This window comes from Arachis stenosperma, chromosome 3 (genome assembly GCF_014773155.1).
Source record: "Arachis stenosperma cultivar V10309 chromosome 3, arast.V10309.gnm1.PFL2, whole genome shotgun sequence".
NCBI lineage: Eukaryota > Viridiplantae > Streptophyta > Magnoliopsida > Fabales > Fabaceae > Arachis > Arachis stenosperma.
Window position 1 is genome coordinate 129,970,004 of NC_080379.1, and position 13,130 is coordinate 129,983,133.

Sequence of the window (13,130 nt, forward strand, 5' to 3'; positions counted from 1 at the left end):
ATTTTCGTGTAGAGACTCTTCTTGGAGTTAAACACCAGCTTTTATGCCAGTTTGGGCGTTTAACTCCCATTTAGGTGCCAGTTCCGGCGTTTAACGCTGGAATTTCTGTAGGTGACTTTGAACGCCGGTTTGGGCCATCAAATCTTGGGCAAAGTATGAACTATTATATATTGCTGGAAAGCCCAGGATGTCTACTTTCCAACGCCGTTGAGAGCGCGCCAATTGGGCTTCTGTAGCTCCAGAAAATCCACTTCGAGTGCAGGGAGGTCAGAATCCAACAGCATCTGCAGTCCTTTTGAGTCTCTGGATCAGATTTTTGCTCAGATCCCTCAATTTCAGCCAGAAAATACCTGAAATCACAGAAAAACACACAAACTCATAGTGAAGTCCAGAAAAGTGAATTTTAACTAAAAACTAATAAAAATATACTAAAAACTAACTAAAAGATACTAAAAACATACTAAAAACAATGCCAAAAAGCGTACAATTTATCCGCTCATCACTTGTGCGCACGCACGCGCGGCTGTGTGCTTCCTCCTTGTTTTCTTCATATTTTCTCCCTTTGCACATGCTTCCTTCCACTTTCGCACATCCATTCTTGCCTCTTTGACCTGAAATCACTCAATAAACATGTCATGGCATCAAATGGAATAAAAGTGGAATTTAATTGCTCAATTTAAGCACAGAAATGTATGTTTTCACATTTACGTTCAATTTAGGGATCAGACACAAAAGTATGCTATTTTGGTGCTTAAGTATAGGTTTATGTGATGAAATCCACTCAAGTCGAGGCAAAATATCTCATCAAATATGGACTCATCAGTGAGGAATCACTAACTCTTGTAAAATTATTGAAATAACAAACCCTTATGTTAATTATAGTGACATTGTGTGGAATTAGATAAAATTTTGTGCTCCGGAGCTAAATTGGTGAAATTAGATGCTTAGGAATGAACCTTGGAAGCTGAATTTTCATTTGATGAGAAATTGGAGCTTTGAAACTTGAGGAACGGTGGATATTTGAGGTGTTCTGGGCTCAGAGAGAAATTGGCCAAGGTATGGTTTTGGTTTCTCATAGATAATGTGTAATCATTGTTACGTGAAAACTTAGGCTAGTTGACCGTAGGATAAGTTGAACTATGTGAACTTGTTAAGGATTGGTAATTTTGGTGAAAATGTTGAGTTCATTATGAGAATGTGTTGATTATTGATGATTATGATGATTGAGGATGATAATGACTTGTGATGATGATAGAATAATAAATAATGAATTGTGTTGTTTTGATTTTGGATCGTTTGGGATGAAAGTGATAAAAATTGAGTATTGGTATGTTGTGGAAGAGATGGAATGGATATGGAATTGCTTTGAATACAATTGGTGTTATTTTGGGATGTGAAACATTGGTTTTGAATTGAGGTTTTGGTCAAAATAGAGGTTTGGTACTTTTGGTAAAAACTTGATTCTTGACCAACTTTAGTGGGCCATAACTTGGCTTCTAGACCATCAAATTTTGTCAAAATTATTTCAAATGAAAATTGGGTCCGTGAAGTTTATGACGTTCAAAGAACAAACAAAAAATGATTTTTAACAAAAAAGTAATGCGCGTTCGAAGTTTGGTATAAAAATATGATTTCTGCAAACTTGGCAGCTTTTTGAGAAAATTAGAACCCTGCAGACACAAACATGCACACAACGTGGATCCTAAGCTCTGCCCAGACATCCTGGTACGTGGTCATGGTCTGCGTATGCGAATATATCAAAATTTCACTCATGCGCATGCGAGGACGCATGTGTACACAAAAATGCTATATTTACACTCACCTGTACAAGACTAAAGGTCTGCGTATGTGGGGACCCCTTTCTGCTTCATGAGTTCGCATATGCAGACAAATGCTCACGTACACGACTTTGGCATTTTTACATCCATGCATACGCGAGCATGGGCATGCGTAAGCATGATCCCTGTTTTTCTGAAAAATGTGTTTTTGAGTTTTTAAACTATCCTTTGACTTTTCAAACCTCTATGACTACTATCTAAGATCCAATCCCTAGTTTCTAAGCATAGAGAGAAGAGTGGACCTATAGAGGAAGGTTGTAAAGGGAAGAACTTGAATTGAGAATTTTAAATGAAGTTGAATATGGCATGAATGATGATGAAGCTAATGTTGATTGATTGAGGAAGTGTGGAATGTCAAAATTATTATGAATGAAGGTTGTATTGATGATGATTGATTGATATTGAATTTTTAATGGCATATGCACTTCTATTATCTGAGATACGAGTTTTCCTGGGTACACGTAGTGGCTTGCCACCACATGCTCCAGGTTGAAACTCAATACTCTGTTGATCCTACATTGCAAAATGTGGTCGGACACTTTAACTCCCTAAATTCCCACCAATGAGATGCTAAATGAATGATTGTGATTAGGCTATATAACCGGACAGATGAGACTCATCAGCCATAGAGTAGGCATACATCATATGCATTTGTATGTTTTGCTTGAGTGTGCATTACTTTGGTTTGCTTAATTGATTAGCCATGCTTATCTGCTATTTGTTCTACTTGATGTAATTGCTTCCTATCAGTGTTTTTTTTGCCTGTCTTGTATGTCTTTGCAACTGAGAGATCTCTCATGCTAGCGAAGGTGATGCTGAGGGTAGTTCCACCGGTGATTAGGAGGTTTGGTTGGCAAAAGGTGAAGAGTTAGGTTAGAACTAGAATCCATAAATATATTCCCAAATTTCTGGTTTAATATACTTCTTTAAGTTTAAATTTGAGTGTTGAAGTTCTAGGAATGCCTTTAGCTTTCCTGGGACCTTATATATTAACTATGTTTGCACTTTTACCATGCTGAGAACCCTTGGTTCTTATTCTATACATATATTATTGTTTTTCAAATACAGGTTGAGAGGTACTTCGCTGACCGTCTGGAGTTTCCTGAGCAAGTGAAGTTTGGTTTTTGGGATATCGTATTTTGTACTTATGCTATGTATAGATGTATATAAAATTATCCTCTACATATATCTTATGTTTGTCCTTCCTAGAGGCTATTTTGGATAAACAGGTGTTTATCTTGTCTTTTGGGTTAGACTTTTGGGATGTGTATATATATGTATTTATACTCCGGCAGGTCTTTGTTTTGCAGGTCAAATCTGGAGTTTGATATTGTGTATTTTTGAAACTCTAATCTTTATGTCTTTAAGCTTCATCCTTCCTTTTTATTTGGTTATCCTTTTACGTGTGCAGTGTGCTTTTTTTGGCGGTTTTTGCTTAAGCTTTTCTTCAAAACTCCTCATTATGATTTTCTTTCAACTATATATATATATGTATGTCATTTCTTTTAGAGGTCGTAATATCTCACCTCTGCTTTACGACTTAAGTATGAGGCTCTACGTGGTAGGGGTTTCGCTGAGGGGGAGAGGAGGCAACGATAGAAGGTGCTGGCGGTGGCAGATCTAATGGAGCAACGTGGAGAGAAGAGGGTGAGAGAGAGAGTGGGAGAAGAGCGGTTAGAGAGAGAAAGAGAGGGTATTTCGAAATGAAGGGGGAGAGGGTTCGCGTTTCGAATTTTAGGGCTCATTACCGTCGGATCTACCGACGGATAAATCTGACGGTAACTCATTGCGTGTCACCAAATCGCAGAGTTCCACTAATTGGGTTTATCGGCAAAAAAATCCGCTGGTAAATCCAACGCTACATTTCGCGCCTATTTTTCTCATTTTTCCTCCATTATTATCGACAAATTTATCGTTGAAAACAAAAATTTGTCAATAATGATTTGACCTGATAAATTTTACACCAAAAATGTCACTAAATTCGTTGGTAAAACTGACATTAAATTTAACGATAAATCTGATGGTATTTAACGTATTTTTTGTAGTGATAGTGAATGTAGTTGAATTTTGAGAGTGAATTGAAGAGAAAAAGAAAAATGAAGTGAAACTAGAGACTTGGGAGAATTACACGCGTGTTCGAAGAAGTGAAAGAAAAAGGGTAAATTGGACCTTAAATATTAGCGTATGTATGCGTATTGTAGTTTACATTTGATAAAAGCTGTATTTCATTGGTGAAATATCATTTCTCTTTTAGAAGACAACATCTTAACCATATTAATTACGTGTGTCCAATTTAAATAATAAAAATAGAATGTTAAGAAGTAATTACAATTTGTTTTTTTTTTTTTTTGTGATCATATTTATGTATTTTGGTCCAAGGTATGATTACCGTGCAAAACATGGTTGGCTTCAATAAAAGAGTCTAAGATGGTAGAAAAAAATCTGAAAGAATAAATGGTTAAATTTTATTCTGAAAGATTATTTGTTTTGTAAATTAGTCTCTGAAAATTTTTTTAATTAAATTTATTCTTAAAAAATTTTAACTTAATTACATTAGTCATTTTGTCAAATTTTTAATGATGATGTCAAAATTCGCTAATGTGGTATGTCAAGTGATACCATAATATACATTTAAGGATTTTAATTGACTATTAATATAATAAATTTATGAAATTAGATTAAATCAAAACCTAATTGAGAAGAGAACTTAAGATATTGAAATTCTTTTATTTATGGTTAATTTGATCTAATCTCATAAACTTATTATGTTAGTTAGTATACCAATTAAAATTACTAGGTATGTATTATGATGTTACTTAACGTGTCATATTAACGAATTTTGACGTCATTAGCAATGAAAGTGATAAAAAGATTAACATGACTAACTTAAAATCTTTAAAGAATAAATTTGATTAAAAAATATTTCAAGAACTAATTTAAAAAATAAATAATCTTTCACGGACTAATTTAACAATTTACTCAAATTAAAAATACTTAAAAACTATAGAAATTTATATTTTTAACCATAAAAGAATAAACGTCCTAATACAATATTATATGGACATCAACTATTATTATTTTGGATTAATAATAATTTATATTTATATTTATAAGAATTTATACACATAAAATATATAATTTATATTTAATAAAATTTATTTGTTAAAAATAATTTAATATTTATATTGGTTAAGTATTGGCTAAAATTTATAAAATGTCCTAGCCTCAAAACTTTCTGTAACTAAATCTCCTAATCTTGTTGGACTTGCAATGAAAAAAGTCATCTTGCTTTGACTCCGTTGAACCCGATTCAACTGCAGACTGCAGTGGCCATTTCTGTCAATTACATTTGAAAAATGAAGTTACGAGGTTAAATTCTAGCCGGTATTGAACATAGACAATCCAAACCGTTGGGTATGTTTTATTGGTAATTAGTAATAATATACTAAGCCTATCAAAAAGGTAATAGTATACTAAGTACATTAAAATGAATACTTTGGTTCAATAGGTCCTAAGTTAGTAAGTTTCATAAATATGATTTATGATAGGAGGTAGAATGAATATCGTTTGAGACACTCATGCGGCATCCTCCACGGAATAAATCAGGAATGCGATCGTGTAATTACTAATTACCACCACAGCATTCCTAGTTTACAGTCGTTGAATCTGCTTAGTGTCGTGTTGGGCCCCCACACAAATCCAACATCAAAACATTGGAATTCTCCTTCTCTGGCACTCGTGTTCCACTTGCACGCGCTCTTAGTCTCCCACTTTGCAATTTTGCATCTCATCTTATTAACTAATAATGACATTTAATTTAGGCGTGGAGCGAGCTAGCTAGCTCCATTAGGAATCCGGGAGGAGAGATTGCAATATGCATGCTTCTCTCCTCTTTCATTCAAACACCTGTCCCCTGATTATCTTCTTCCCCCTTTACTCTTTTATTTTTTGTTCAATCACATTCAATCTTAAAATTGCATTGGTCATCCCCTAATCCAGAACTAGAACTCCACTTTCCCTTTGCTAACTCAATTTAAGAATGAAAGATCCGGACAAGATAATTTGGGAACACGCTAGGAGTCCCAAATCCGGCACCCCTCTAGGTGGCGCCGCCGCCTCACAGCACAGAACATTGCCCAAGCTTCTGGTTCTGCTTATCCTCTTCGTTTCAGTCACCTACGTCGTCTACACACTCAAGCTCCTCACCACCTCACGTGACTGTCACGAGCCCCCATTTTCCACCCACACCCACATCCTCTCAGGAATAGGACTAACCGCAATCCCCACCATCAATGCCACCGCCTCCACCCTCAGGCTCTTGAACCGCACTTCCGCCGTCACTCGCCGCGAATCTCGGGAAACCGCCACCGACCAGACACAGCTCCGCCACGTTGTCTTCGGAATCGCGGCCTCGTCGAAGCTCTGGCAGAAGAGGAAGAACTACATCAAGCTATGGTACAAGGCGAGCGAGATGCGCGGCGTGGTGTGGCTGGACAACAAGGTTAGCTCCGGCGGGATGGGAGAGGGGCTGCCGCCGGTGAGAATCTCGGGCGACACTTCGAAGTTCTCGTACACGAACAAGCAGGGACACCGTTCGGCGATCAGGATCTCGCGGATCGTGTCGGAGACGCTGGCGCTGGGAATGGAGAACGTGCGGTGGTTCGTGATGGGCGACGACGACACCGTTTTCGTGACGGAGAATCTAATTAGGGTTCTGAGGAAGTACGATCACAACCAGTTCTACTACATTGGGAGCTTATCGGAGAGCCACCTTCAGAACATATACTTCTCTTACGGCATGGCCTACGGCGGCGGAGGGTTCGCCATCAGCTACCCTCTGGCCAAGGCCCTCCAGACAATGCAGGACCGCTGCATTCAGAGGTACCCTGGTTTGTACGGCTCCGATGACCGGATGCAGGCTTGCATGGCTGAACTCGGTGTTCCACTCACCAAGGAGGCCGGGTTTCACCAGGTGAGTTCACTCGCTAGCTTCTTTCCGTGTTTTCGTTTTATTATTTTATTATTATATTATAATTATTGTTAAATTTGAGAGTCTTATCGTTTTCACTGTGATAATATGATACGTGGTTTCCTGTCTCTGTTTTGCTTCTATTTACCACGGGATGGGATTTGCTCATTTGCATGAGTTTGTCGGCATTATTTTGGTTTGGTGGGAGTGGGACTCTATTTTTCTAATTTCAAAAAGTTTTCGAATCCATTCTTTTTTATTAATATTTCGATTTTAAGGAGAATTGCCTGGGACTCGGGTGCTCTGGATTTTCTTTTTCGGCCTCAAATATTAGTTTTCATTGTATGTTTGTTAGTGTTTTAATTTAATTAAAAAATAATACTTTAATTAGTTGAGAGAAATGTTGGTTCCTGTTTGTGGACCCTTGGATTGATTGATTGAATTCAATAGGAGACTGATTTGGGTTTAGGCCTTTAGGGGGCTGGGCCCTTACGGGCTCGGTGAGTGTTGTGGGGTCCAGTGATGGGAGCAGCTGTGGATGGGGTTGAAAAACTGGGTTACCCATGCATGGTAGCATAGGTCCCCCAAAATAATATGCTAGTGTTGTGTTTGTGCCTTTTGTGTCGGTGCTTCATGGCATTCAATTTTCATCCGTGCCTACCATACGCATTCATCTTCCCTTTGCGCATTAACCCATAACCATAATGGTATTCACTCTGTAAAGATTAATTTTAAAAAGGACATGTTGAGGATAATCTAACACGTAGATATAAATCTCCCGTTATTGTTTTATTTTCTTCTTTTCCCTATTAGTTCATTACAGACACAATTGGACTTAGGGGTGTTCATGAGTATTGGTACCTAATAATTCCTCTAATAATTCCTCCAAATTCGTCCGAATCTGAACCGAACCAATTAAATTAGTTCTGAAACCAATAGATAATTGGTATAACCCGAACTGAACCGATGACACTCTATTACTTGATTTGGGTAATGGTTCTCGGGGTGCAGAACCTGAACCGACTCGTAAACCCAAATCCTTTATTAATTAAATTAAAAAAACATATAAATTTAAAATATATATTTATAAGTTTTACTGATTATTAACCTAACCCTAAACTCATTGTAGCCTCCCCAATTCCCACCCACACCCATCGTATTTCTCTCCCAAAAGAAGAACCCTAGCAAAGCTTCCTCACCGTTACTCACCCTAGCAAATCGGTGGTAGCTTCCTCTCTGTCAACGTCTTTGTTAGTGTCTTCATCAGCGTCCTCTCCGTCAGTAGCATCATCGTCTCTGGCAGCATTGTATTCTCCGGAGCGTCAGCATCATCTTCACCGCCAACTCTTCTTCTACTTCAATGCTTTAGAAATCTTCTTTTGCTTTAGTGCTTCAGCAATCTTCCTCATTTTCAATTTGTTCTCTTTCATTTTTTGTGAATCTTATTGTTAAATTTTGTCAGTTTCTTTGTTTAGGGTTAATGTTCTCTTCTATTATTAGTGAATTTTTGTGAGTCTGTTTGTGAATTTGTTAGTTAGTTTTTGTAAATCCGTTGGTTTAGGGTTGATATTCTGTGAATCTGACAAAAGAATTTGAGTATGAATCAAGGTTGCAAAAATCGAACCGGTCATTGAACTGGTAGAGTGACTGGTTCAATGGTTCAACTGGAATTCAACCGGGTTCAACAGATGTAATTAAATATAAAATAAAATTATTAAAATCTAATATATAATTTTAAATATTTAAATTCAATAATTTTTAAACTAATAAAATTTAAAATTTTATAATTTCACATAATAAATTGTCTACAATTTATAATTAAAAATTCACAAACAACTTCAAACATCAATCTTTATAACTAATAAAAATCAAAATGCACTTAAAGACAAAGAAATAATGTTCAATCACAAACAATTATTCCAATTTCATAAAAATCATAAAAACAAAAAAATACAATAGAATGAGAAAAGTTAACCATAAGAATTATAATGTTCTACAATAGCAATATCATATTGTTGAATACTATTCCTTGTGATGTTCTCCTTTTCATTCTCCTACAAATTTTCAAACCACATCAATTGGAAAAATCAGTACAAAAGCAAAGAATAACAACAAATAAACTAAATAGTCATAATCATAAATGATATAAACCGAGAGTTTTTATTATTATTATCCACTTCCCTTGGGAATTTCACCAACATTAAAACCAGAAACTTTGACAAACCTAGTACAAAGGGACTTGATTGGAATTTTCAATGCAAAAAAAATTGAAACTCTTTCCAGCATACTTCAAAGTTCAAAGAAGTGTATAAATTTAAACAAAAAATGTACAAGAAATAAATGTAATTTGTTCTACTGAAAGATGAGAAATCATGAAAAACAATTTTACCATACCACCATCAACAATCCAGAATCAGAAAAAATCAGCAACCAAAACTAACAACTCAGAATCAGAAAAACCAGCATAAACAACTCAGAATCAGAAAAAATTCTAGCATTAACAATGTTCATCAACAATGCAGAATAAGAAAAATCAACGGCCAGCAACTAAAAAATCAGAATAAATAAAATTAACAAAATAGCCAAAAATAAATTGAGCCAGTAGTGCTTACCGGCAGCGAGGAAGGAAGGTGACGGAGTGGCGAATACTCCACACCCGAGCAGAGAGAGACGTCGCAGTGAGAGAGACAGAGAGAGCTCGGAGCCTCGGATAGAGAGAACTTGAAGAGAGAGATGGGCACCAACATATTGAGCAGAGACGACGACGACGGAGAAGCCCTTTGCGGCGGCGTCACCAACAGTTCCAAGCAGGCGATGGGATGGGGCTGGGTTCCTATCGTCGTTAGGGTTTGCCCAATGAGAGAGAGAGAGAGAGAGAGAGACAGGGGTGGGTGAGGGGTTCCGAACTTTTGAAATTTTTTTTAAACCATTGAACCAGAAAAAATCGGACGGTTTTGACGATTCACCAATTAACCGTCAGTTGACCAGTTTTTAAGTCAATTTTTTGTAGGACGGTTATCACATCAAGCGAACCGGACAAATGACTGTTCTCGGTTGAACCGGATGGTCCGGTTCGATTTTCGAAACAATGGTATGAATATGATTCGTTTTAATATTGCTAAAATTGATCATATCTGTTTCTAAATTTTGCTACTGAAAATTTTTTTCCCTTTTTCCCAATTTTTTTTATTTTTTTTTTTAAATTTAAGATGTAAACGAGTTTCCGACCACCCGAACCAATCCAATCCGGAATTTAATCGATTTGGATTGGTTCGGGTCTATTCTCAAAAGATGCCTTACCCAATCCAAACTGATCCGATGACAATTTAATTGGTTCGGTTCTAATTTGCCCTCAAACCCGATCCAATCTTACCCATGAATACCCCCTAATTGGACTGACTTGACAAATGACAATTACAAAAACTATTAATAGCATATAACTATAATTAGCTTGTTTTAGATGGATTTTGATTGCCAAAATTTCAAATGGTGATGGAAATGAAGCAAATGGTTTTTCCCCTAACTAACTAGGAACTACACATTGTACTTTGAATTTGGTGGTTGAACTTATGATGGTAGTTATTTATTTATTTGTACTTTAGTCTTTATTAGCGACTGAGTCGAGTGGTTGGTGTATTGTAACAGTATGATGTGTATGGAAACTTGTTCGGGCTCCTTGCAGCTCATCCCGTGACTCCATTGGTGTCCCTGCACCACCTTGATGTGGTTGAGCCCATCTTCCCCAATGTGAGTCGCGTAGAAGCCCTTCAACGGCTTACGGTACCAATGAAGCTTGACTCAGCAGGCCTCATGCAGCAATCCATCTGCTACGACAAATCAAAGAGCTGGACCATTTCCGTTTCATGGGGTTTCGCGGTTCAGATATTCCGCGGCGTGTTTTCGCCCCGCGAGATGGAAATGCCTTCAAGAACATTCTTGAATTGGTATAGAAGAGCAGATTACACGGCATATGCATTTAACACGCGTCCAGTTAGCAGACACCCATGCCAGAAGCCTTTTGTGTTTTACCTGTCAAAAGCAAGATTGAATTCCACAACACAACAGACACTGACCGAATATGAGAGGCATCGCATTCCTCATCCTGAATGCCGCTGGAAGATGGCTAATCCCGCTTTTCTCGACAGAGTGGAGGTATATAAGAAGCCAGATCCACATCTATGGGATAGAGTAAGTATATTATGCTAATGCTACCTCTACTACTTCTAAATATGTCATTAACATTGCATGCTTTCGATGGCAGGCTCCAAGGAGGAACTGTTGCAGAGTAGTCAAGTCTTCTAAGAAGAAGAAAGGGACAATGGTGATACATGTGGGTGTGTGTGGGGAAGGTGAGGTAAGCGAAGCATAGTTCTGCCGTGTGGCTCACGCACTCATATACTATATAGTATTTAAATTCTCTCATTGGGTGGCAAGATCTCACGTGAAATTTTTTAGTTTTTTCCACCCCTTCACTGATTGGGAAAAGCAGGAAACTTTGTACAAAGAGAAGAGTTTTGTTGTTTAAACAACAATGCGCACCAGCGAATGGGGGAGGGAGATGTTTTATTTGTAATTTATAATTTGATTATTGTTGTTATTATTATTGTTTATTCCCTCGCTGAAGAGAATCTCAAGATGCGTGCTTAATGCGCCAGTATACCATTTATATACTTATTATTGTTTATTCCCATCGCCGGAACGGAAAGTCAGAAATCAGAAACAGCTGTTCCTTAGTACTCTCCCTAACTAATTCGATCATCAAGTGTAGCGTACCAGAAATTTTAATAATCCAACTTTTCTTCGTAGACCTTATCCCACCTTCTGGGTTATAGTTTCACACATTATTAAAAATGTATTTCACGTGGTAAAGAGAGCTATGTTCCCCGAAATACCTCCAAAACTAGAATCAGCGCTCCCCTTGATCTGGTTCTGATACTAATATTAAGCAAAAGTCGAGATTTGAAGCTTTAATTTTATTTGCTAGCTGGTAACAGAATGAACAGCGTCAAAAGTTTCGGCATATAATACGAAAGTTTATTGCCAAACAAGGATTAATAAATACTATGGCTTCTTCTTGCCTTACACTCTACGGTAATTCGATCACATGATGAACCAACAATAATATATAATACTATCGAATTGGAATCTTTAGATATTAATCCAAATAACGTTGGTCCTAACAAAAGAAATATGAAGAGGGAACTAGTAAACAAGTTGCCCTCCGCAATAATTTATCAATACTCAAGAGAATCTTGTAGAATTAAAAAATGTTCCCATGGATACTACAAGACAGTACGTAGTTGCAACCCAACGTTTTCTTCTTTCTTCATTTCTCTATCAAATATAGTAAATGTCCAAAATTTCTTCTCTCTAAATTCGACTGAATTGAGATCTTCACCATCTTTTCCTGCAATAATGGGATTCTCTCTTCGCTGCCACTAAACAAAATATAATGATGGTTGTTTCCTACACCTAACTTGCGGTTATATATAAATTAATAAGTGGTTATACTCTTTCATTTATTTACTCAATAATCATTGTGTTTACTCTTTAATAATTCTTTCGCTTCTAAATTCTACTCGCACCAAACCAGTCCCTGCTTTCCCTCTCAAATAAAGGGCAGCTAATAAATAAACACCTTTTTTCGTTTTAATTAAGATAGATTTTACTATTATGTTGGGTTCTCTCGCAAAGTCCCAATACCCGATGAACAGAAGTCAAAGAATTTCTTTCGGGGTATTTAAACAGGCCGAGGCCCAAGTTAAAGAAGACTTTTGTTGGCTCATTTTAAACGAGATTTGGGCAATCAGGAAGCAGGCCCACCTTATAATATGGTCCTCCACGCATACCCAGGCCTATATTATCTGGGTTTACGGCGTCATAGGCGTACTGTTCGGAGCAAAAACAAAGATACCTCTGTATCGTTCGGAAAAGGATCATTCATGATCCCAAAATTATTAAAAAATAAAAATAAAGATAATAGTGCGGGTCCAGTCTGTTCTAATGGCCACTGGCCCAGCCCAAAAAAACGAAATATCTAAATATATTGGATGAAAGAATAAAATTGGAAAGATTTCATATTTTTAATGTGTTATTAATACATTAAAAATATATTGAACATTATATTTTTATTAAGAGAAAGTATAGAAAACTAATTTTTAGTTAACTAACATTAGTCAACTTTAGTGTTTAGATTTAAAATTTAGAATTTAGAATTAAAAGTTAAATTTAAAAAATAAATAAAATAATTTTAAAAAATTTAGTTAATGTTAATTAAAAAAAGTTGGTTATCTAATAATATTGCTCTTTTATTAAAAGTTCTT

The 13,130-nt window shown here is 36.6% G+C and overlaps 1 protein-coding gene across 1 annotated transcript; it reads left to right on the forward strand.

Annotated features, from left to right (window-relative positions):
- Window positions 1-5,559: 5,559 nt before the first annotated feature.
- LOC130970153 (uncharacterized) lies at window positions 5,560-11,404 on the forward strand. The gene is made up of 3 exons (XM_057896149.1): window positions 5,560-6,810; window positions 10,453-10,995; window positions 11,069-11,404. Exons 1-3 carry the CDS (start codon window positions 5,878-5,880, stop codon window positions 11,174-11,176), a joined length of 1,584 nt encoding a protein of 527 aa, XP_057752132.1. The 5' UTR covers window positions 5,560-5,877; the 3' UTR covers window positions 11,177-11,404.
- The last annotated feature ends 1,726 nt before the right edge of the window (window positions 11,405-13,130 follow it).